Below are 26,824 nucleotides of genomic sequence, written 5' to 3'. Positions count from 1 at the left end.
CATTATGCTGTTCTTATAATGGTATTACTGTTTCTATATTTCTTCATTTAGCTATAGCAACAGATGCTAATGTTATCTATACCATAATTGTATTTACACCATATCATCATTTGAAGCAGTGTTTACCCGCTGATATGCTCGCTATGATATATTGCAAACATTTTTTTTTATTATTTTATTATATCATTTAGTATTATTGTTACAATTATATTTTTGCATCTACTATGAACCATTGGACCCAACAGGGTCCTTGATATGACTAACACGTGTTACAAGTTTTACCTGAATCAAAGGGTCCATAAGTGGCCAGCTAATTAGTCTGTTATGAAAGCCTCTAAAATTACAAAATAAAGGTTTCAGAAGTGTACTTCACATCAAATTCTCTGTTTCTTACTTATATAATTGTATTGTGTTATCTGAAAATTTGTCATAAAAGATTATTTTAAAAAAAATTTGAGTTGAGATGTTATGACAAGCGGACACAAGCTCTAGCTTCTGCTATTTTGGTCAGTCAACCCATCTCAATGAGGAATAAATTAAGGAGGAGAGTATTTATAAAGTAAAAAAATTACAACCAATATGTTACAAAAAGTCAACAAGTTTAACAAGAATATAAAAAATAACTAGGAACAATCTGGATCATTAAAAATGATCTAAGTGAAAAATATTTGAGTCAATAGGATTTCTTCTTTCCTCTAGTGTGTTTTCTGAATGCTCATGAGAATTTGCATTCTCTGGTTCATGCTTTTCATTTTTATCTTCTACTTTTGCAGTGTTAAAACATTTAATGCAACAGCTACCCAAAATAGTTAAAAACACTGGAAGAAACATGAGGCCATGGAGTGCTCCAAAAAAAATAACAAGGAACATGATCTTGAAAAATGTTCTAAAAATGTAACTTCCTGCTGCAGAAAGTGCTATCACACCCAAAATGGTTGATAAAGCCCCCTGTACAATGGGATACCCAAGAGAATGTAAAGCATCAATCATTCTATTATTTACACTGGTTTTCACATTAGAAATAAACGCATAGCAAATATGAGCAGAAAAGTCAACAGAGAACCCAATGCAAATAACAAGGTTGATCATTGATATCGAGTCTAAGTTAACATCCCAAAAAGCCATGAATCCTGTAACACCAACTATAATGGAAGCAATAGAAAATGTCACCCATAATGCACAGAGAAGATTGGGAATTAACAATATTGAGATAATAAACATTGCAGCTGCAGCTATAAGGACGTTTGCAATAGTAGTCTGGATTATCACAGCATATTGATCAAAGTAAATAAACGCTGGATGATACACTAGTAATGGAATATCACATCTACTTGCTATGTCTCGAAGCTGATTTAACAATTCTTTCTCATCAACTGCTGTAGTTACATTAAAAGTCTGAATGAAAAAGCGGGATGCTATGATGTCTTTTGAGTTAATGTCAACATCTTGTTTATAATTTGGTGCAACGGCAAAAAAGGTATTTAAATGTTCAATAAATAAATCCTGGGTACTTATATTCAGTTTCCTTTCCTCAGCAGTCGCTACATAAATTCTCAACCATGACTCAGATAGTTTCTTGTCAACAAAAGAATTCTTTTCAAAGTTTTCCATGCAGCTTTCAATTTTGACCCGAGTATCTAAATTCCAGTATTCTGTTTGTTTAGTAATAACAACCATAACTCTGGGACCATAGTTTGAAAAGTACAATTCTTCATTCTCATAAAATGGCACCACATATGAATTGTCAGGAGCCAAATTACGTAGGTCAATTCCTTCTTGGACATAAAAGCATCCGTAAATGCTGCTGGCCAAATACCCACAATATAAGACGATTACAACTAACTTGCTCCAGATGTTTGTAAGGAAAGGCCCATAATACTTAAGAAAGAAGAGAGTCATTGGATGGTCAATCTCCTTGTCTGTAACCTGGTCATAGGATCCGCCAACACAGCATGCGTTGTATACAGAAGAACGCTCACTATCAGTCTGATCTCTCAATTTTGTACACATCATCCAATGTCTATTGCTCTGCTCTCGTCTACCATTTAGTGCCAGGAAAGCCCCAAAACAGGTGATGTTATAGAGGAAACAAAATAATATGGCAGTTCCAGTATAGATACAAAAGGATTTCACTGACTGAAAAGAAGTCATTATCCCTATGTAGAAAGCTAAGACATCTGTTAGAGTTGTGATCGTTATTGAGACAGCTGCTTCTGCATATGTATCTGCCATTCTTTCTTCAACTTTACTTTTTACTTTTGTTTGTTGCCAGCTTGAAATCATGATGAACATGTCATCTACTCCAACACCTATACAAATGTAAAAGGAAATATTTTTTATAAATATATGGAATTAAAGGCATTCCTAAAAATGACACTTTATCAGTAGATTAGATTAATATTTTAGCAATGGTTAAAACACTAGACTTTTTTTATTTACAGTGAATATTTAGAATTTTTGATACATAATACTTTATTGTACAGGTTATTTACATCCACAAACTACTCAGGAGTGTCGGGAGGGCTTGTTTTTACATAGAAATCTTCTGCACCTAGTATTATCATTGCAATACATTATGAGTAAGGTCATCAAATTGACAATCAAAATGCCTCATATTTCTTGTCCTAAATTCCCTTTATGTCAGTGTAATGTGTGTAAGACACTTTAAGAACGAAAGTTGTTTATAACACAAAATAATTATTAATTAATTTGGGGATTGTCAGATTTGGCATATTACATTCCTCCTGTTCTATGAGACAGCAATGTCATTGCTGTGATAATATTATTTAAGGCAAATAAATCATACATCATTACATGTCAAAAAAATCAGGTAGCTGATTAACACACAGCTTATTGTACACCTATCCCTGATCAGAGACATTATATGTTAGCCATGTAATTCCTTTGATGAGTCACCAGATAGTATGCCTGGAAATAGTAATGTCCTCTGTTTTTCTATATTCAACAAAACAAAATAAAGTTTTAGATGCTATTCTATAGCCAGTTGGAGTTTTTATCAGTGGGAATACTAGTCTGGGCCAATGTTTTTTTCCCTTCTACCTTCTACCCTTTACAGGCTCAAGGGGGCATATAACATTTTTTAATCAGTTACAGGTAGATTACGAGTTGTGCGTTCATGTTTTAACACTGAAAAAATGGCAATTTCAGCGTTAAAACAGCAACGCAGCCATTACGAGTTTTGTCGGTATAACTGTACCACAAGCCTTTTAGCATGTAGCGCAACGTCAGTCCCGCTGTCAAAAAATTACGTTTTTGCGTTGGATATCCGTAGCCCTGTCATTACAAGTTTTGCGTTGAGGCTAAAAAGCTTGCGTTACACACTATAACAACAAGGTCCGTACCGCCATCTGAGAGCAGTAGTTATGAGTTTTACACAACAAAACTGTTACACAAAACTCATAGCTAAAGTGTTACAAAGTACACTAACACCCATAAACTACCTATTAACCCCTAAACCGAGGCCCTCTCGCATTGCAAACACTAAATTAAATTTATTAACCCCTAATCTGCCACTCCCAACATCGCAGACACTAATACAATTTATTAACCCCTATTCCGCTGCACCCTGACATCGCCACCACTATACTAAAGTTATTAACCCCTATTCCCCCGCACCCCAACATCGCCCACACTATAATAAATCTGTTAACCCCTATTCCGCTGCTCCACAAAATCGCTGCCACTAAATAAAATTATTAACTCCTAAACCTCTGGCCTCCCACATCACTACCACTAAAAAAAACTATTAACCCCTAAACCACCAGCCCCCCACATTGCAAAAAACTAAATTAAACTATATTAACTCCTAAACCTAACCGTAACCCTAACCCTAAACCTAACCGTAACCCTAACACCCCCTAACTTTAACATAATTAAAATAGAGCTAAATTAAAGTTACAATTATTTACTAAATAATACCTATTTAAAACTAAATACATACCTGTGAAAAAAACCTTAGCTAGCTACAATATAACTAATAGTTTTATTGTAGCTAGGTTAGGTTTTATTTTTATTTCACAGGTAAGTTTGTATTTATTTTAACTATGTAGACTAGTTAGTAAAGAGTTATTAACTATTTACTAACTACCTAGTTAAAATAAATACAAACTTACCTGTGAAATAAAAATAAAACCTAACCTAGCTACAACAAAACTATTAGTTATATTGTAGCTAGCTAAGGTTTTTTTTCCACAGGTCTTCCTATTGTCTGAACATTTTAAATCAGCCAATAGGAATTAGGGCTGCTAAAATCCTATTGGCTGTTCAAATCAGCCAATAGGATTTAAGCAGCTCTCATTCCTATTGGCTGATTCGACTTCAGCAACTGTGAGTACCTAAAACTGGTGATGTTATAGAGGAAACAAAATAATATGGCTGTTCCAGTATAGATACAAAATAATTTCACTGACTGAAAAGAAGTCGTTATCCCTACGTAGAAAGCTAAGACATCTGTTAGAGTTGTGATTGTTATTGAGACAGCAGCTTCTGCATATGTATCTGCCATTTTTACTTCAACTTTACTTTTAACTATAGTTTGTTTCCAGCTTTAAATCATGATGAACATGTCATTTACTTGAATGCCTATACAAATGTAGAAGGCAATACTTTTTTTATAAATATATGTAATTAAAGGCATTCCTAAAAATGACACTTTATCAGTAAATTAGATTAATATTTTAGCAATGGTTAAAAAACTAGAAATGTTTTATTTACAGTGAATATTTAGAACTTTTGATAAATAATACTTTATTGTACTGGTTATTTACATCCACAAACTACTCAGGAGTTTTGGGAGGGTTTGTTTTTACATAGAAATCTTCTGCACCTAGTATGATCATTAAAATACATTATGGGTAAGGTAATCAAATTGACAATCAAAATGCCTCATATTTCTTGTCCTAAATTCCCTTTTTGTCAGTGTAATGTGTGTAAGACACTTTAAGACCTGAAAGTTGTTAATAACACAAAATAATTATTAATTAATTTGGGGATTGTCAAATTTGGCGTATTACATTCCTCCGGTTCTATGAGACAGCAATGTCATTGCTGTTATAATACAGGGAGTGCAGAATTATTAGGCAAATGAGTATTTTGACCACATCATCCTCTTTATGCATGTTGTCTTACTCCAAGCTGTATAGGCTCGAAAGTCTACTACCAATTAAGCATATTAGGTGATGTGCATCTCTGTAATGAGAAGGGGTGTGGTCTAATGACATCAACACCCTATATCAGGTGTGCATAATTATTAGGCAACTTCCTTTCCTTTGGCAAAATGGGTCAAAAGAAGGACTTGACAGGCTCAGAAAAGTCAAAAATAGTGAGATATCTTGCAGAGGGATGCAGCACTCTTAAAATTGCAAAGCTTCTGAAGCATGATCATCGAACAATCAAGCGTTTCATTCAAAATAGTCAACAGGGTCGCAAGAAGCGTGTGGAAAAACCAAGGCGCAAAATAACTGCCCATGAACTGAGAAAAGTCAAGCGTACAGCTGCCAAGATGCCACTTGCCACCAGTTTGGCCATATTTCAGAGCTGCAACATCACTGGAGTGCCCAAAAGCACAAGGTGTGCAATACTCAGAGACATGGCCAAGGTAAGAAAGGCTGAAAGATGACCACCACTGAACAAGACACACAAGCTGAAACGTCAAGACTGGGCCAAGAAATATCTCAAGACTGATTTTTCTAAGGTTTTATGGACTGATGAAATGAGAGTGAGTCTTGATGGGCCAGATGGATGGGCCCGTGGCTGGATTGGTAAAGGGCAGAGAGCTCCAGTCCGACTCAGACGCCAGCAAGGTGGAGGTGGAGTACTGGTTTGGGCTGGTATCATCAAAGATGAGCTTGTGGGGCCTTTTCGGGTTGAGGATGGAGTCAAGCTCAACTCCCAGTCCTACTGCCAGTTTCTGGAAGACACCTTCTTCAAGCAGTGGTACAGGAAGAAGTCTGCATCCTTCAAGAAAAACATGATTTTCATGCAGGACAATGCTCCATCACACGCGTCCAAGTACTCCACAGCGTGGCTGGCAAGAAAGGGTATAAAAGAAGAAAATCTAATGACATGGCCTCCTTGTTCACCTGATCTGAACCCCATTGAGAACCTGTGGTCCATCATCAAATGTGAGATTTACAAGGAGGGAAAACAGTACACCTCTCTGAACAGTGTCTGGGAGGCTGTGGTTGCTGCTGCACGCAATGTTGATGGTGAACAGATCAAAACACTGACAGAATCCATGGATGGCAGGCTTTTGAGTGCCCTTGCAAAGAAAGGTGGCTATATTGGTCACTGATTTGTTTTTGTTTTGTTTTTGAATGTCAGAAATGTATATTTGTGAATGTTGAGATGTTATATTGGTTTCACTGGTAAAAATAAATAATTGAAATGGGTATATATTTGTTTTTTGTTAAGTTGCCTAATAATTATGCACAGTAATAGTCACCTGCACACACAGATATCCCCCTAAAATAGCTATAACTAAAAACAAACTAAAAACTACTTCCAAAACTATTCAGCTTTGATATTAATGAGTTTTTTGGGTTCATTGAGAACATGGTTGTTGTTCAATAATAAAATTAATCCTCAAAAATACAACTTGCCTAATAATTCTGCACTCCCTGTAATATTTAAGGCAAATAAATCATACATCATTACATGCCAAAAAAATCAGGTAGCTGATTAACACACAGCTTATTGTACACCTATCCCTGATCAGAGACATTATATGTTAGCCATGTAATTCCTTTGATGAGTCACCAGATAGTATGCCTGGAAATAGTAATGTCCTCTTTTTTTCTATATTCAACAAAACAAAATAAAGTTTTAGATGCTATTCTATAGCCAGTTGGAGTTTTTTTCAGTGGGAATACTAGTCTGGGCCAACGTTTTTTCTCCCTTCTACCTTCTACCCTTTACAGGCTCAGGAGGGCATATAACATTTTTAATCAGTTATAGGTAGATTACGAGTTGTGCCTTCGTGTTTTAACACTGAAAAAATCTCCATTTCAGCGTTAAAACAGCAACGCAGCTATTACGAGTCTTGTCGGTATAACTGTACCGCAAGCCTTTTAGCCTGTACCGCAACGTCAGTCCCAGACTCAAAAAAATTATGTTTTTGTGTGGGATTTCCATTAAGGATGAAGATGGAGCCGCCTGGATGAAGATGGAGCCGCCGGGATGAAGATCGTTCAAGCAGGACTTCAGCAACTGTGAGTACCTAAAGAGGGGTTAGAGTTAGGTTTTTTTAAGGTTTTTAAGGGTGTTTTTTTTTTTTAGATTAGGGTTTGGGCATTTCTTAAAAGAGCTAAATGCCCTTTTAAGGGCAAGAAAAAGAGCTGATATTAGATATTTTTTTATTTTGTGGGTTTGGGGGGGTGGGGGGTTGTAATGTTAGTGGGTTTTTGTATTTTTGTCTAGAAAAAGAGCTGATTTCTTTAGGGCAATGCCCTACAAAAGCCCCTTTTAAGGGCTATTGGTAGTTTATTATAGATAAGGTTTCTTTTATTTTGGGGTGTTTTTTTTAAAATGGGTATTAGAATAAGAATAATTGTTATTATTTTGGATAATTCGTTTGTTATTTTGTGTAATGTTTTTTTTTTTCGTTTTTGGGGTGTTTTTTTTTTAGAATAGCCATTTTTTATTTTTAATGGGCAGCAAAAGAGCTGAATGCCCTTTTAAGGGCAATGCCCATACAAATGCCCTTTTCAGGGCAATGGGTAGATTAGGTTTTACCTATTTTTTTGGGTTTGGGGGTTTGTATACTATTATATGGGGGTTGTTTTTCTTTTGTAGAAAAAGAGCTGATTTCTTTAGGGCAATGCCCTACAAAAGGCCCTTTTAAGGGCCTTTGGTCGTTTATTATAGATCGAGGGGGGGGTTATTTTTGGGTGCTTTTTTAAAAAAAAAACAGGGTATTAGAATAGGAATAATTTTTATTGTTCTGGATAGTTTTGTTTGTTATTTTTTGTAATGATAGTTTTTTTTATTTTTTGTAATTTTAGTGGCGTTTTTTTTTGTAATGGTAGGTTTTTTTATGTTTGTAATGCCAATGGTAGGTTTTAGTGTAAGGCAGCTTAGGTTTTATTTCACAGGTAAGTTTGCATTTATTTTAACTACGTAGTAAATGGTTAATAACAATTTACTAACTAGTCAACCTAGTTAAAATAAATACAAACTTTCCTGTGAAGAAAAATAAAACCTAAGCTAGCTACAATATAACTATTAGTTATATGGTAGCTAGCTTAGGTTTTATTTCACAGGTAAGTTTGCATTTAGTTTTAAATAGGTATTATTTAGTAAATAATTGTAACTTTAATTTAGCTCTATTTTAATGATGTAAAAGTTAGGGGGTGTTAGGGTTAGCGTTACGGTTAGGGTTAGGTTTAGGGTTAGGGTTACGGTTAGGTTTAATGGGTAATATAGTTTAATTTAGGTTGTTGCGATGTGGGGGGCTGGCAGTTTAGGGGTTAATAGGTTTATTTAGTGGTAGTGATGTGGAAGGCCTGAGGTTTAGGGGTTAATAAACTTTATTTAGTGGCGGCGATGTCGGGGTGCGGCGGAATAGGAGTTAATAGATTTATTTTAGTTTGGGCGATGTTGGGGTGCAGGGGAATAGGGGTTAAGAACTTTAGTATAGTGGTAGCAATATCGAGAGCGGCAGATTAGAGTGTAATAGATTTATTTAGGTGGCGGCGATGTCAGGGCGACAGATTAGGGGTTAATAACATTATTTCGGAGTCAGCGATGTCAGGGGTGAAAGATTAGGGGTGTTTAGACTCAGGGTTTATGTTAGTGTGTTAGGTTGAAACGTAACTTTTTTTTCCCCATAGACATCAATGGGGCTGCGTTATGGAGCTTTTCATTCCACGATCGCAGGTTTTTTTCTAACACGCTTTTCCCATTGATTTCTATGGGGAAAGCGTGCACAAGCACGTCAAAGCAGCGCTTGTATTTTGTGCGGTATGGAGCTCAATGCAACCATATCGCACGCACAAGCCAGCTTTTTAAAAACTTGTAATGGCAGCGTTATAGAGGGTGAAATAACGCAACTTTTGTTGCGTTCGTTAACTACCCTCTTTAGTGCAAAACTTGTAATCTAGGTGTTAGTGAGTTAACAGATCAAGAAATTGCCAGATAAAAAGAACTATGGTTTTCATAATAATCTTAATAATTATGAATTATATGTTTTAAGAAATCTTGCTCAGGACACCCCTATTGTCATAAGAGCTGTGGGTTAGGGTATAGGTACTGTTCTGGAGAATAGAACAGGTAATTTATCTGAAGCATATATAATTTAAAATAATAATATGACATATTATAAACTTCAACTTAAATCTAAAGGTACCTGTGTTTTATCATTTACCCAAGGTGTATAAAGATCATATTTGACACCAGTAGAACGATCATTTCAGGTATTGGATCCTTATGAAATAACTTTTCTATACTAACTTACTATTCTCTACAACCCATTTTAAATAATTTCTAATCTTATTTAAAGGACTAGGGACACGATCAATAAGATAGAGAGTGCTATAGGGGACAACAATTTCTTGTTAATAGTATAGCTCTATCTATAGCAACATACTACATTCTAAGGGAAAAGCTTTACTGGTTGAAGGGGATAAGTTGGATGTCCTAGAGGCTCATATGAAATTTCTATTGGGTGGAAGTAAGTTCACACTAAAACATTATTATTTTTGGCTTTAAGAAATCTTGTATTAGCATGTTCAATCTACAAATATGGGAACAACCTTTACCACCTTTTGAAAATGTTAGAATTTGGAATAACAATCCCAACCTATGTAATATTTTAAAGTACTGTCATTACATTGACAATATTATTGTTATCTGTAAAGGCTCAGCAATTATAGCCAACCAGTCATTTTTATATCAAAATGATAATGATTTAAAAAAAAAAATTTGGGTAAGATCTCTGACCAAGGCACACAATTTTAGACTTATTTGTATTTGTTGATCAAAACAACATTATGATTTTTAATTATATTAAAGAGACTGTAATAGCCTGCTCCACGATAAGAGAGGTCACTTAAGAAAGTAGAAAACCAACATCCCTAAGGGTCAGTTTTAGTAGACTGGCCATAATCGTACTAGGGATGACAGTTTTAGACCTGAATCAGAAATACTAAGAACACAATAAAGCTTATAAAGAGCATTTATAGAAATATAGTTAAAATTATAACACTTTATTGAACATATATACAGACGTAACAATATCTAAAATTGGGAACATCAGAAAGTGGGAATTTCGCAAACACCTCTTAATCCAGTTTATATCCCAACAGTAAGTTTAAAATATATGAGGCCACAGTGCCAGAGAGGGTTGTCTTATTAAAGGGGTGAATGTATAAAGAAGGGAAAAAACAATTATTCATTCCGGTATCCAAAAAGTCTATGGGGTCTATTTATCAAGCTCCAAACGGAGCTTGATGCCCCGTGTTTCTGGCGAGCCTATAACCTGTCCGCCTGCTCTTAGGTGGCGGACAGAAATCAACCCGATCGAATACGATCAGGTTGATTGACGCCACCTGCTAGCATCCAATTGGCCGCAAATCTGCAGGGGGCGGTATTGCACCAGCAGTTCACAAGAACTGCTGGTGCAATGACAAATGCCGACAGCATATGCTGTCAGCATTTATCAATGTGCAGCGGACATGGTTCGCCATAGAGGATCATGTCCATCCGCACAATGATAAATGGACCCCTATGCACTCAAAGGCATCCTCCTATATGCGTACTGCTGTGATTCAACACAGTCAGATGATTTCTGGCTCAATCCCTAGTTAATATAGTTCATTCACAAACATTTAAAAGCATTCTTACATAAGTCCTGTTCAAAAAAGAGAAAAGAGAGAAGAGGCGCCAAATGGTGTGTATCGTTTTGAATTCAGTAGGCCTTGCCCCCAAATAAAGACTACTTACAAAATTTCCAGCACTTGAGAAGTGCCACAAATGCCTTCTGAACTGTTAGCAGCCGTCCAGCTAGCTGAGATGTATCAAAACTGTGTCTATACTGTGCTGTTTAAGACAAAACAAACACTGTGCTGTTTAAGACAAAACAAACAAAAGTGCCACAATAGTGTGTATCAGTGTGATCATTTGATATAGCGCAACAAATGAAATGTACTCACAAGATGTAAGGCACTTGAGAAGTGCCACAAAAGCCTCCTGGACACTTTTCAGCTGTCCAGCTCACTGATAACATCGATCCCAGGTTCACTTGTTCGGCTTACAAATGGGCTCCAATACAGCACACTTAGATCTCCCTGCAGCTCAGTGTTCAGATGAGTGCAAGTATGGATTTGATGATGCACCCCTCTTGGTGCAAATGGAGCAGGCTGGAATCTAACAGTCACCCAGCAGACGGCCTCCGGTGTGGCTCAAACTAACACATATGAGTTCATGCTGATAACAGGCTCCAATGTCTGTGCTCAGGAAGAAGGTTCCCTTATTCACTCCAGTTACATCAATACCAAATATCTCTCAGTGCTCTGGCCGTGTCCAGCTACAGCTCCCATTTTACTTCCTGTGGAGCTGTAGCTGGACACGGCCAGAGCACTGAGAGATATTTGGTATTGATGTAACTGGAGTGAATAAGGGAACCTTCTTCCTGAGCACAGACATTGGAGCCTGTTATCAGCATGAACTCATATGTGTTAGTTTGAGCCACACCGGAGGCCGTCTGCTGGGTGACTGTTAGATTCCAGCCTGCTCCATTTGCACCAAGAGGGGTGCATCATCAAATCCATACTTGCACTCATCTGAACACTGAGCTGCAGGGAGATCTAAGTGTGCTGTATTGGAGCCCATTTGTAAGCCGAACAAGTGAACCTGGGATCGATGTTATCAGTGAGCTGGACAGCTGAAAAGTGTCCAGGAGGCTTTTGTGGCACTTCTCAAGTGCCTTACATCTTGTGAGTACATTTCATTTGTTGCGCTATATCAAATGATCACACTGATACACACTATTGTGGCACTTTTGTTTGTTTTGTCTTAAACAGCACAGTATAGACGCAGTTTTGATACATCTCAGCTAGCTGGACGGCTGCTAACAGTTCAGAAGGCATTTGTGGCACTTCTCAAGTGCTGGAAATTTTGTAAGTAGTCTTTATTTGGGGGCAAGGCCTACTGAATTCAAAACGATACACACCATTTGGCGCCTCTTCTCTCTTTTCTCTTTTTTGAACAGAACCTGTGATTGCCAACACCTTTCTGGAATGAGATTGCGGCCTGGAGACTATAAATACCTCTGAGAGTGTGGACTATCATATTACACATTGTTAAAGAGATAGTTTTATTCATTATAGCAAACTATACTATATTATATGAAGATACTCCTAACCTAACAAGTTTTAATTCTATTTGTAGGTTGTTCTTTATTATTGTTCTAGTTGTATTATTGACAATATTTACAACTGTTTTTATGACAGTTTTTTCAGCACTTTGCACATTAGTACTGGCGGAACACTGCTAGTAATTAAGGGCGCCTCTAATTTTATTTATATTAATTCTTACATAAGTAGCTATTGATCATACACACTCGTGTCTGGCAGATACATTGTATAGTTTCGTTCATAGCCAACCAACTTGTAAGAAAGTGTCTGGTATTTCTAGTCTCATACCATTTATAGGTCTCAATACTATGTCTGATTTAATACAATTAGTATCTTATGTAACAAGAAATAGCAACCTAGTTGTGTAGCGCACAATCGTGTGTGCAACCGCTACATCCACAACAACTGTGCGTGACTTTATCAGGGCATAGGGCCAGCCTATGCGCATGTAATCCAGGCAGAATGTGGTTTGGCGTTGTCCTGCTGGAAAATGCAGGGACGTCCCTGGAAAAGAAGACATCTAGTTGGCAGCATATGTTGCTCCAAAATGTATACATATCTTTCTGCATTAATGGTGCCCTCACAGATGTACAAGTTTCCCATGCCATGGGCCCTTACACATCCCCATACCATGACAGATGCTGACCTTTGGACCTGACGCTAATAACAGCTTGGTTGGTCTTTTTCCTCTTTTGCCCCGGAGAACACGACGGCTGTTTTTTCCAAAAATTATTTGAAATTTTGACTCGTCAGATCACAAAACACAATTCCACTGTGCTACTGTCCATCTCAGATGAGACCGAGCCCAGAGAAGTCAGCGGCACTTCTGGACAGTCTTAACTTGTATCTGTGGATGCAGCGCGAATAGTGTCGACTGTCAAAGGTTTACCAAAGTATTGCCTCGCCCATGTTAGGATATCCATTACTAACTCATGACGGATTTTGAGACAGTGAAGTCTGAGGGATCGGAGATCACGCACATTCAGAAGTGTTTTTTGCCCTTGCACTTTACGCACCATGAATTGACCAGATTCCTTGAATCTTTTAATTATATTGTGTACTGTAAAAGGTGAAATGCCTAAAATCCTACCAATTTGTCTTTGGGGAATGTTGTTCTCAAAGTGTTGGATTATTCGCTGACTCATCTGTTGGCAGATTGGCAAGCCTTGACCTATCCTTGCTCTTGAAGGACTAGGTATTTTTTGGAGGTTTCTTATATACTATGATTACACGATTGCCTCAACTGTTCCACATCACCTTCTTATTTCAACTTGTCACATTGCTATTAGTCCTAAATTGCCTCTGTCCCAACTTTTTTAGAATGTGTTGCAGTCATCAGATTTGAAATGAGCGTATATTTTCAAAAATACATTAAATTCACAAAGTAAAACATGAACTAATATTTTAATAATGTGTTTTCAATATAGTACAGAGTGAAAGCATTTTCAAATGATTATTTTTGTTTGTTTGTTTGTTTGTTTTGTAGCATTTTCCATACTGCCTCAACGATTTTGGAATTGGGGTTGTAAAAATATATTAGTTTTATATTGGTAAAATGTATGATTGTACGATGGTGCCAATCGTTGGTGGATGGGAGCCATTGTAGGGAGTCGGGTGGGTGGCCCATCACTGAGGGAAATATGCTAGAGGGGGGCAGGATCGTGCGCAGGGCCACTGGGAGCACGCTCAGACACGGGTGCGTGCACGAGGGTGGGAGCGTGCACAGACGCAGGCGCATGCTGGGGGCGGGAGCGGATGGGACCTCTACACTATGGAAAATGAAAATTGTAATTGATGGAGAGGGGGGGGGTTATTATTTCCACACAAGATGGGTGCAAATAGGTAGTGGTGGAGTGGAGAGAGCTGTTTGGGGGGATCAAGGAGGTTGGGGGCTAAGGGGGGATCCTTCACTGCTGAATATATATATAAGACAAAATAAAAAAAGTATTTTATTTTAGTACTGGCAGACTTTCTGCCAGTACTTAAGATGGCAGGTACAATTGTGGGGTGGGGGAGGGAAGAGAGCTGTGAGGGATCAGGGGGTGGGATGTGTCAGGTGGGAGGCTGATCTCTACACTAAAGCTAAAATTAACCCTACAAGCTACCTAACCCCTTCACTGCTGGGCATAATACAAGTGTGGTGCGCAGCGGCATTTAGCAGCCTTCTAATTACCAAAATGTCATGCCAAATCCATATATGTCTGCTATTTCTGAACAAAGGGGATCCCAGAGAAGCATTTACAACCATTTGTGCCATGATTGCACTAACTGTTTTTACTTTTATTTGTTTTTTTATTGACCAAGAAATACAAGTAAAGGTTGTGTGATACAATTCAACAATAAACAAATAATTATACATCCACATAAGTATTCATATTCATAGGTATCAGTATACAATAGTAAATTCAAACAATAATATTTGAAGAAACAAAACTAAATAATGTTGACAAAACAAAACAAAAATAAAAATGAAAATGAAAATCAGGCATCGATGGTTATCTTGAAACTATTCAAGGGTATGTATGTGTCCTACCTCTAGTTTATCAATGAGACCCAAATGAAAATAATGTCACACATTAACCCAACAAAGTTTAGTTTGCATATATAGCTCATCCGGTTGGATTCTGCCTTAGAACAGACATATGTGCTAAATACCAGTGCTTTGAAATTTCAAAGCGATATAGGATTCCCAATAGAATGTAATATTACGATATACTTCCCCCCGTCTGGTTTTGAGATAATGGTATTCCTCTAACCTTAGCATATTATTACATATGTCTATCCAGCCAGCCACTGAAGGAGTTTCAGTAGTTTTTCAATTCAGCATTACATAAAACATTAAGCAATTTCCTATTGGCTAGATTTAGAGTTCTGCGGCCAAAGGGGTGCATTAGCTACGCGTGCTTTTTTTCCCCCGCACCTTTTAAATACCGCTGGTATTTAGAGTTCACAGAAGGGCTGCGTTAGGCTCCAAAAAGGGAGCGTATAGCATAATTTACTGCCACTGCAACTCTCAATACCAGCGGTGCTTACGGACGCGGCCAGCTTCAAAAACGTGCTCGTGCACGATTCCCCCATAGGAAACAATGGGGCCGTTTGAGCTGAAAAAAAACCTAACACCTGCAAAAAAAGCAGCGTTCAGCTCCTAACGCAGCCCCATTGTTTCCTATGGGGAAACACTTCCTAAGTCTGCACCTAACACCCTAACATGTACCCCGAGTCTAAACACCCCTAACCTTACACTTATTAACCCCTAATCTGCCGCCCCCGATATCGTTGACCCCTGCATATTATTATTAACCCCTAATCTGCCGCTCCGTACACCGCCGCAACCTACGTTATCCCTATGAACCCCTAATCTGCTGCCCCTAACCCCCGCCGACCCCTATATTATATTTATTACCCCCTAATCTGCCCCCCCAACGTCACGCTACCTACCTACAATTATTAACCCCTAATCTGCCGACCGGACCTCACCGCTACTCTAATAAATGTATTAACCCCTAAAGCTAAGTCTAACCCTAACCCTAACACCCCCCTAAGTTAAATATAATTTTTATCTAACGAAATAAAATAAATCTTATTAAATAAATTATTCCTATTTAAAGCTAAATACTTACCTGTAAAATAAACCCTAATATAGCTACAATATAAATAATAATTATATTGTAGCTATTTTAGGATTAATATTTATTTTACAGGCAACTTTGTATTTATTTTAACCAGGTACAATAGCTATTAAATAGTTAATAACTATTTAATAGCTACCTAGTTAAAATAATTACAAAATTACCTGTAAAATAAATCCTAACCTAAGTTACAATTAAACCTAACACTACACTATCAATAAATAAATTAAATACAAATACCTACAAATAAATACACTAACTAAAGTACAAAAAATAAAAAAAGAACTAAGTTACAAAAAATAAAAAAATTATTTACAAACATTATAAAAATATTACAACAATTTTAAGCTAAATACACCTACTCTAAGCCCCCTAATAAAATAACAAAGCCCCCCAAAATAAAAAAATGCTCTACCCTATTCTAAAATAAAAATTGAAATGCTCTTTTACCTTACCAGCCCTTAAAAGGGCCTTTTGCGGGGCATGCCCCAAAGAATTCTGCTCTTTTGCCTGTAAAAAAAAAACATACAATACCCCCCCCAACATTACAACCCACTACCCACATACCCCTAATCTAACCCAAACCCCCCTTAAATAAACCTAACACTAAGCCCCTGAAGATCTTTCTACCTTATCTTCACCACAACGTGTATTACCGATCCGTCCAGAAGAGGGTCCGAAGTCTTCCTCCTATCCGGGCGATGTCTTCATCCAAGCGGGGACTGAAGAGGTCCATCATCCGGCTGAAGTCTTCATCCAAGCGGGGGCTGAAGAGGTCCATCATCCAGCTGAAGTCTTTATCCAAGCGGGGGCTGAAGAGGTCCATCATCCGGCTGAAGTCTTCATCCAAGCAGGGGCTGAAGAGGTCCATCATCCGGCTGAAGTCTTCTATCAAGCGGCATCTTCAATCTTCTTTCTTCCGGCTCCATCTTCATCCCGCCGATGCGGAACATCAGCCAATCAGATTCAAGTTCAATCTGATTGGCTGATTGGATCAGCCAATCAGATTGAGCTCGCATTCTATTGGCTGATCGGAACAGCCAATAGAATGCAAGCTCAATCTGATTGGCTGATTGGATCAGCCAATCGGATTGAACTTGAATCTGATTGGCTGATTCCATCAGCCAATCAGAATTTTCCTACCTTAATTCTGATTGGCTGATAGAATCCTATCAGCCAATCGGAATTCGAGGGACACCATCTTGGATGACGTCCCTTAACCCCTTAATGACAACTGACGTACCAGGTACGTCATGCATTAACAAGCAGTTAATGACAATGGACGTACCTGGTACGTCAGTTGTCTAACAGAGTGCTGGAAGTGATCACAATCACTTCCAGCAGCTCTGAGGGTATTGCAGTGATGCCTCGATATGGAGGCATCCTGCAATACCCCTTTACAAGACTCCGATGCAGAGAGAGCCACTCTGTGGCCCTCTCTGCACCGGTAGTGATGGTGCCGATGGTGCCTTTGACCGGTGGGAGGAGGGAGCGTGTGCGCGCGCGTGCACGATGCGCGCGCGCATGTGCACGGGTGTGCGCGTGCATGTGGGCGCGCGTGCACATGCGCACATTAGCCACACTGACACCAATGAAAAAGTAAGGGGAAAAAAAGTTATTTTATTTTTTTTATATTTAAAAGGATCTGGGAGGGGGTGGGGGTATTGTGGGGGGGCTGCTACACTACAGAAATAATTAAACACAAATAAAAGTTATAAATACAATTAAAATAAGTTTGGTTTGTGGGGCCAAACTGGGTACTGGCAGACAGCTGCCAGTACCCAAGATGGCGGTAATTAAGTAGGGGAGAGGGTTAGAGAGCTGGAGGGGGGGATCAGTGAGGTTGGTGCTAAGGCAGGGGTCCATCACAACTAAAATATTTTATAATTTTTATTTAAAAAAAAAACAAAACTCTTTTATTTAGTACTGGCAGACTTTCTGCCAGTACTTAAGATGGCGGTAACAATTGTGGGGTGGGGGAGGGAAGAGAGCTGTTTGGGAGGGATCAGGGGGTGGGATGTGTCAGGTGGGAGGCTGATCTCTAAAATTAACCCTGCAAGCTCCCTACAAGCTACCTAATTTAACCCCTTCACTGCTGGGCATAATTCACGTGTGGTGCGTAGCAGCATTTAGCGGCCTTCTAATTACCAAAAAGCAACGCCAAAGCCATATAAATCTGCTATTTCTGAACAAAGGGGATCCCATAGAAGCTTTTACAACAATTTCTGCCATAATTGCACAAGCTGTTTGTAAATAATTTCAGTGAGAAACCTAAAATTGTGAAAAATGTAAAGTTTTTTTTTTTATTTGCTCGCATTTGGCGGTGAAAATGGTGGCATAAAATATACCAAAATGGGCCTAGATCAATACTTGGGGTTGTCTACTACACTACACTAAAGCTAAAATTAACCCTACAAGCTCCCTACAAGCTCCCTAATTAACCCCTTCACTCCTGGGCATAAAACATGTGTGGTGCGCAGCGGCATTTAGCGGCCTTCTAATTACCAAAAAGCAACCACAAAGCCATATAAGTCTGTTATTTCTGAAAAAGGGGATCCCAGAGAAGCATTTACAACCATTTGTGCCATAATTGCAGAAGCTGTTTGTAAATAATTTCAGTGGGAAACCTAAAGTTTGTGACAAAATTTGTGAAAAAGTTAACTTTTTTTTTTTTTTTATCGCATTTGCCGGTGAAATGGTGGCATGAAATATACCAAAATGGGCCTAGATCAATACTTTGGGATGTCTTCTAAAACAAAATATATACATGTCAAGGGATATTCAGATATTCCTGACAGATATCAGGGTTCCAAAGTAACTAGCGCTAATTTTGAAAAAAAGTGGTTTGGAAATAGCAAAGTGCTACTTGTATTTATTGCCCCATAAATTGCAAAAAAAGCAAAGAACATGTAAACATTGGGTATTTCTAAACTCAAGACAAAATTTATAAGCTATTTAGCATGGGTGTTTTTTGGTGATTGTAGATGTGTAACAGATTTTGGGGGTCAAAGTTAGAAAAAGTGTGTTTTTTTCCATTTTTTCCTCATATTTTATCATTTTTTTTTTAGTAAATTATAAGATATGATGAAAATAATGGTATCTTTAGAAAGTCCATTTAATGGCGAGAAAAACGGTATATAATATGTGTGGGTACAGTAAACGAGTAAGAGGAAAATTACAGCTAAACGCAAACACTGCAGAAATGTAAAAATAGCCATTGTCATTAAGGGTAAGAAAATTGAAAAATGGTCTGGTCATTAAGGGGTTAAAGGAACCTTCATTCGTCGGGAGTTTGTCGTGGAGGAAGGATGTTCCGCGTCGGCGGGATGAAGATGGAGCCGGAAGAAAGAAGATTGAAGATGCCGCTTGATAGAAGACTTCAGCCGGATGATGGACCTCTTCAGCTCCCGCTTGGATGAAGACTTCAGCCGGATGATAGACCTCTTCAGCCCCCGCTTGGATGAAGATATCGCCCGGATAGGAGGAAGACTTCGAACCCTCTTCTGGATGGATCGGTGATACCCGGCGTGGTGAAGATAAGGTAGAAAGATCTTCAGGGGCTTAGTGTTAGGTTTATTTAAAGGGGGTTTGGGTTAGATTAGGGGTATGTAGGTGGTGGGTTGTAATGTTGGGGGGGTATTGTATTTTTTTTTTACAGGCAAAAGAGCAGAATTCTTTGGGGCATGCCCCGCAAAAGGCCCTTTTAAGGGCTGGTAAGGTAAAAGTGCCTTTCAATTTTTATTTTAGAATAGGGTAGGGCATTTTTTTATTTTGGAGGGCTTTGTTATTTTATTAGCGGGCTTAGAGTAGGTGTAATTAGCTTAAAATTGTTGTAATATTTTTATAATGTTTGTAAATAATTTTTTTATTTTTTGTAACTTAGTTCTTTTTTTATTGTTTGTACTTTAGTTAGTGTATTTATTTGTATTTATTTGTAGGTATTTGTATTTAATTTATTTATTGATAGTGTAGTGTTAGGTTTAATTGTAACTTAGGTTAGGATTTATTTTACAGGTAATTTTGTAATGATTTTAACTAGGTAGCTATTAAATAGTTATTAACTATTTAATAGCTATTGTACCTGGTTAAAATAAATACAAAGTTGCCTGTAAAATAAATATTAATCCTAAAATAGCTACAATATAATTATTATTTATATTGTAGCTATATTAGGGTTTATTTTACAGGTAAGTATTTAGCTTTAAATAGGAATAATTAATTTAATAAGATTTATTTTATTTCATTAGATAAAAATTATATTTAACTTAGGGGGTGTTAGGGTTAGGGTTAGACTTAGCTTTAGGGGTTAATACATTTATTAGAGTAGTGGTGAGGTCCGGTCAGCAGATTAGGGGTTAATAATTGTAGGTAAGGTAGTGGCAACGTTGGGGGGGGCAGATTAGGGGTTAATAAATATTATGTAGGTGTGGGCGGTGTTAGGGGCAGCAGATTAGGGGTACATAGGGATAATGTAGGTTGCGGCGGTGTGCGGTCGGCAGATTAAGGGTTAAAAAAATTTAATAGAGTGGCGGCGATGTGGGGGGCCTCGGTTTAGGGGTACATAGGTAGTTTATGGGTGTTAGTGTACTTTAGAGCACAGTAGTTAAGAGCTTTATGAACCGGCGTTAGCCCAGAAAGCTCTTAACTCCTGGCTTTTCTCTGCGGCTGGAGTCTTGTCATTAGATTTCTAACGCTCACTTCAGCCAAGACTCTAAATACCGGCGTTAGAAAGATCCCATTGAAAAGGTAGGATACGCAATTGGCGTAAGGGGATCTGCGGTATGGAAAAGTCGCGGCTGGAAAGTGAGCGTTAGACCCTTTCCTGACTGACTCTAAATACCAGAGGGCGGCCAAAACCAGCGTTAGGACCCCCTAACGCTGGTTTTGACGGCTAACGCAGAACTCTAAATCTAGGCGTATGTTTGTTAGGCATGGAACGTGGGAACCCATGGAATAACCACACCTCCGGTTGTAGCTGGATGGTTTTATTTAGTACTCGGGTCGTTTCTGTGGCTATTGCTTTCCAGAAGGGAGTTAACTTGTGGTCTGCTTGGGGTCAAATACCACCTATGCAATATTTTGTAATTCATTTCTAGAAGTCTACACGACACAGAGGAACTTTTTATATTACTAAATATTTTAAGGGAATTTTGAATATGTGATCTCGATAACTCTTTACTCCATGTATTTAAAAATTGTGGAATGTAACCCGGATTTGTTTGTTGCAAAATACCATGTATAGTGGAAATAGTATGCGCTATCTTCTCTGTGTGGACACATAGCCTCTAGAAGTTTGATAGGGGTCTCAATAGGTTGAGCTTATCTCTATGTTTTGAAATGTATGATTTACACTGATAATAAGGAAACCATTGTTGGAAGACTGGCAACCCTCTGGTTGAGAGGTCTTGTTGTGTGTACTTGGTTGTTTCGTTGGCCATTTGATATACATGTTGTGTTTTCATCTTGCCTTGTGAGGCTTTTTTAATATAACCCTGACCAGGTGTGAACGCCGGGTTGTCAATAAGGGGGGTAAGGGGTGAATATTGGGATGAGAGAAATGTGTGTGCAGCCTGTGCTCTGTCCCAAACAGTATAGCTTTTGTTTATTAATTCGTTAAGGGAACTATGTGTTGGGTTTGTACCCCTGATAGTCCAGCATTGCGCTCCCAAGTGATCTGAGTTAGAGATAATATGTTCTATCTTCACCCACATTTTGGTCTCCCTATTATGGAACCAATCCACTATTCTCTGTAGGAATATTGCCTCCCTATATTTTTGAAAATCCGGTACTCCCAATCCCCCCAGATGAGTGGGGAGGGTCATTATTTTTTTATTTATTCTTGCCTTTTTTTTGGCCCATATGAAGTTGAATATTTGATGCTGGAACTGAGGGATGAATAACGGGGTGAAAGGTATAGGCAATGCTTGCATTAGGGACAGCATTCTTGGCAACACATTCATCTTTGCACTATGCATTCTGCCCAGCCAAGAGATCTGTATAGCTCTCCATCTTGAGAGGTCTGCTATGATTTCATTGCTTAAGGGTAGGTAATTATACCTAAACAGGTCTGTAACAGATGTCGCTAAATATATCCCCAGGTATTTCATATTCTTTTTTTGTAACCTAAAAGGGCATGATATCATAATATGTTGTATGGATTCAGGACATAATGTTGCGTTAAAAATTTTGGACTTTGTAAAGTTTATTTTGTAATATGAGACCTCTCTAAATTCATCAAATATTGACATTATTTTTTGGATAGCTATTTCTGGGTTTGTAGTGAATAATAGTACATCATCTGCATATAAGAGAATTTTGTGGTCTGTATTTCCAATACTAATACCGTGTATTGCCTGTTCCGACCTGATTTGTGTTGCCAGTGACTCTATAACGCACGCAAACAATAAGGGAGAGAGGGGGCACCCCTGTCTCGTCCCATTTGTGATATGGAATGAGCTAAACAGAGTTCCATTTATCCTAATCTTTGCAGTTGGAGAGGCATATAGTGAGAATATTTTTTCAATAAACCATTGGCTTAATCCCATCTTTTGCAATGAGCATTTTAGGAAAGAACAGCATATGCGGTTGAATGCTTTTTCAGCATCTGTGGATATAACCACTAAAGGTGTATGGGTCATTTTTGCGTGTAATAATATTTGTACTGCTCAAACAGTATTATCCCTAGCTTCCCTCGATCTTATAAACCCAACCTGATCTTTATTAACCAGGTTTGGCATTACCTTTGTTAAGCGATTTGCTAATAATTTGGCGGAAATTTTAATATCTGTATTCAAAAGTGAGATTGACCTATAATTTTCAACCTGTGTAAAAGACTTGCCTGGTTTAGGTAGGAGAGTTATGTGGGCCTCTAGGGAATTAGTGGGAAATGGCTTAACATCCTAAATGGCATTAAAAAGAGTACATAACTGGGGGGCAAGGGTATCTTTAAATTTCTTATAATAAGTATTTGTGAACACATCAGGTCCTGGTGCTTTATCAACTGGTAAATCTTTGATGATTGACTTTATCTCCATAACTGTGAATGGAACCGACATGTCTTCTTCACTTTGTTGTTTATCTAGCTTGGGCATTATTATGTTGTCTAAATATTTCTGTATTATCTCCTGCCTATTGTGCTGCAATGCATTGGCATCTTGAGTTGTACTTGAGGATAAGTTATAAAGGGTAATCGTAATATTTATGAAATGACTCTGCGATATCCTGTGTATTATAGTGTGTCTGTACATTATCATTAATTTTCAGTACATAGGATCTATGTGTTTTCCGTCTTAATTTTCTCGCTAATATTTTGTGGCATTTATTGTCCTCATCATAGTATCTCTGATTTAATTTTAGGGATTCTCTTTTGTGTTCCTTACTTAACATAGCAGCTAAGGTTTGATTTTGCGTTTACAAATCTCGGAGTAGAGTGTTGTTACTGGGATCCGATTTGTGTGCCATTTCTATTTCTGCTATTTTATCCAATGTTAGTTGCAGAGACTGTCTTTTTTGTTTTAGTATGTAAGCTTTAATTTTAATGAGGTCTCCTCTAATTACCCCCTTGTGTGCTTCCCATAATATTCTTTGGTCTGCAACTGATCCTTCATTGAGATCAAAGTATTCTACCAAGTGTTTTTCTATTGTTTTGAAATGTATGGGGTCTTCTAATATAGAGTTGTCTAACCTCCATATATATTTTGTTAGTGGCATATTGGGCCACTTGAGTGTGTAATTTACTGTTGAGTGATCTGACCATGTACAGGGGTGGATTTCTGATTTAGTAGCTAGTGATAAGCTGTGTACATCTAACATAATGAGATCTATCCTAGAATAGTGCTTGTGGGGTGGGGAATAGAACGTTAAATCCTTATTATTGTCATTAAGTATTCTCCATGCTTCATGCAATAAGGAATCTTTGAGGTCTGTTTTAACTTTGGATATGACCTTATGTGGTACTGAAGATGTTCCGTTTGAGTTATCTACTGATGACTCTAGAGTTAGGTTAAAGTCCCCTGCGGTAATAACTATTCCTCTTTGCTGTTCTAAGAGTATATTGCAAAAATTATGAAAAAACACATCTTGTTTTTTATTTGGGGCATATACACATGCTAACGTAGTTGGGATGTTATATAGTAAGCCTACAATTATCAAATATCTCCCCTCTTTATTTCTAATTATATTATGTGGTACAAAAGGGACGTTTTTTCTTATGATGATTCCCACGCCATTTGTTTTCTTGGAGTTAGAAGCGCAATAGCATGTTCCAAATTTGTATTGAAATGTTTTTGGCTCCCTACCCTTAAGAAAATGTGTTTCTTGAATATAGACTATGTAACACCACTGTATTTAATATCTTTTAGCGCTATGTTTCTTTTCATCAGGCTATTAAGGCCTTTGGCTTTAATCGTTAGGAATGTTAGTGTGTTATCCCTTTTGTCACTCATGAGCATGCAACAGGGCATGGGGTACTATCTGATTGTCCCTCATTGGGTGTATGAAGAAGTGTGTTGGATATTATATCGGTCCCTAGCGTGTGACTTAGCCAAGTTTCTCTTGTACATAGATTTTCCCATTGAGGTGACATATTTAAAGTATAGAACCCATATGTAATGACATTAAAACCGTGTAAGACTTGCATCGATACCTGATACAATATAACCATAAATAAATACATATAACAAAGAGAACATGAACATGCATTCTCTACAACTGCGACAGGGTCGCAGCATGGCATTTCCGCAGTGCTTTTAAAACATTTGTGTTTAGGCATGAGAACGGTAATGTGCATTAGTAGTATATAGCAAACAACATAACATTACATTATACCATACGGTTGTCTTAACTTAATCGCATAGTATTAACTTTTGACCATTTCTAAAACCTTTTAGTCAGATAACACAGTGTAAAACTTTAAGCAGTGACTTAGTAGTAGTGCTATAGGTAAGTAACCAGAAAAAGAGAACAATAAGAAATTTAATATCAAGCGGACCACATATGTATTATTATACTTAAGTAACTGGAGCAGACTCCGGCTGCGTCATCCAGGGTGCTTTCTGTCCCGTTTTCTTGTTAAGTGGTACTTGTAACCATTTGGATCTTTGGGAGAATCTAGTAATAGCTTCTGATCTAGAAACCTGTAGGTTGGTAGGACTTGTCGAGTCATTAGTGTCTATTGTTGAGCCTACAAGTCCCAGTTGTGCAGTGAAGTTTTCTAGGGCCTGTGGACCTCTGTAGGTAAAGGTAACTCCATCTTTGGTGATGTTGAGACTAAAAGGGTATCCCCATCTGTATTTCAAGTTTTTCTCCTGTAGCTGTGTTGTGAGATGTCTTACCTCCTTTCTTCTTGCTATTGTGGCTGGGCTCAGATCCAAGTAGAGCTGTAGTTTATGATCCAGGTAATTAATAAACCATGCTTGTCTGGCTTGTTGCCATATCAGTTCTTTGTCCCTGAAGTTCAGGAAGCAAAGTATTATGTCCCTGGGAGGTGATGTATTTGCTGGTTGAGGTCTTAATGCCCTGTGTATTCTCTCCAGGATTATAGGGGCTATGGTTGTATTTCCCATAAGATGTTTGAAAAGATTTTGGGTGTAATCCTCCAACTCTTTAGGTACGACTGATTCTGGTATGCCCCTGATGTGCAAATTATTCCGTCGCCCTCTGTTTTCCAGATCTTCTATCTTTAATTGGAGCTCATTAATTTGAATGTCGTGTATAGATGAGGTATGAGTGATCGTGTCTATCATTTCATTGGCTGTTTCCTGTGCTTCTTCGATGTCCAGCACTCTATTGCCTATTTCTGAAATATCTTTTTTCATAGTTGACAGTTCAGATTTGATTAGATCTTTGAGTGACTGGAAATCTGCCTTAGTTGGAAGGTTGGCAATGTCTCTTTTAAGTTGTGATGAATATTCAGGTGTTATGGAGATCTGTGTGTTTTCTTGAGCAGAAGAAATTTTACTTAGATCGGTATCATCTTCTATCTGTAAGGTTATAGCTACCTCTTGTGGTTGGAAAAAGGTACTGACCAAAGTTGTAAGGGAAGTAGAAGGTTTTTGTTTTTCTGATTTAGTACCCCTTCTTAGCATAATTTTTGTAAAATATATACCTCAGGATGATAATGTAGATTTCCCCTTGGAAGTGGCTGGGTTATTTTGTGAGCGCTGTACACCTATTGCTGCTTTATTAGTATTAACTGCTTTGATAGCTACTTGTAAGTGAAGCTGTCCACCTTGTGAGTTATAAAGCAAACCCAGTACAGGGCAGTTAGTTGATGGATATGCTTAATACCTCTTTGCTTGTATTGGTCATATGTGATAGTAAGCAGAACAGAAGTCCCACACTGGTTACATCTTTTATAGTGAAAATCCCTGATGGTCAAAGTAGAGATTGATGGGAGACTTTATGTGGTTAAATTAGCCTATGCAGGTATGCAGTAGATATTTATTTCATCGCCACTTTCGGTAATATTGTGACTATAAGGTTCATATGCTGTGTTTCATGTATGACTGCACTTGGTCTGGTGTTATTGTGTGGTGGTGGATTGCAGGGAAAAGAAAAAGAAGCACATGGCTGCCCGATATGAAAGTTTTCACCGCTCCTGCCAATACTGCTAAGTTGTAATGTGTCTGGTACTTATCTGAGTGCTGGCATGGTCATCACTCGAATCGGCGTCTCACGGTTATTTAAACCTCTCCTTGTGACTTTTATATCCTGCACCGCATGGCATCCAAGATGGCGGCCGCATCGGCTCTCAAATATGCTGATCGAGTGCTGTTGCTGTTGCCGCTCTGTTATTTGGCTGTTCACCAAAGTACCTACTAATAG

The 26,824-nt window shown here is 38.0% G+C and overlaps 1 protein-coding gene across 1 annotated transcript in view; it reads right to left on the bottom strand.

The window, feature by feature from the left end:
* Positions 1–642: 642 nt before the first annotated feature.
* LOC128661433 (patched domain-containing protein 3-like) overlaps positions 643–26,824 on the bottom strand; it is a 78,731-nt gene continuing 52,549 nt past the window's right edge. Inside the window, exon 4 of the mRNA XM_053715686.1 lies at positions 643–2,309. Coding sequence (XP_053571661.1) covers positions 643–2,309 — 1,667 coding nt within the window. The remainder of the gene's footprint in view (positions 2,310–26,824) is intronic.

Source organism: Bombina bombina, chromosome 5 (genome assembly GCF_027579735.1).
Source record: "Bombina bombina isolate aBomBom1 chromosome 5, aBomBom1.pri, whole genome shotgun sequence".
In the NCBI taxonomy this organism is placed as follows: domain Eukaryota; kingdom Metazoa; phylum Chordata; class Amphibia; order Anura; family Bombinatoridae; genus Bombina; species Bombina bombina.
Note: the sequence above shows the minus strand (reverse complement) of the source record. Positions and strands in the feature narration are given on the sequence as shown.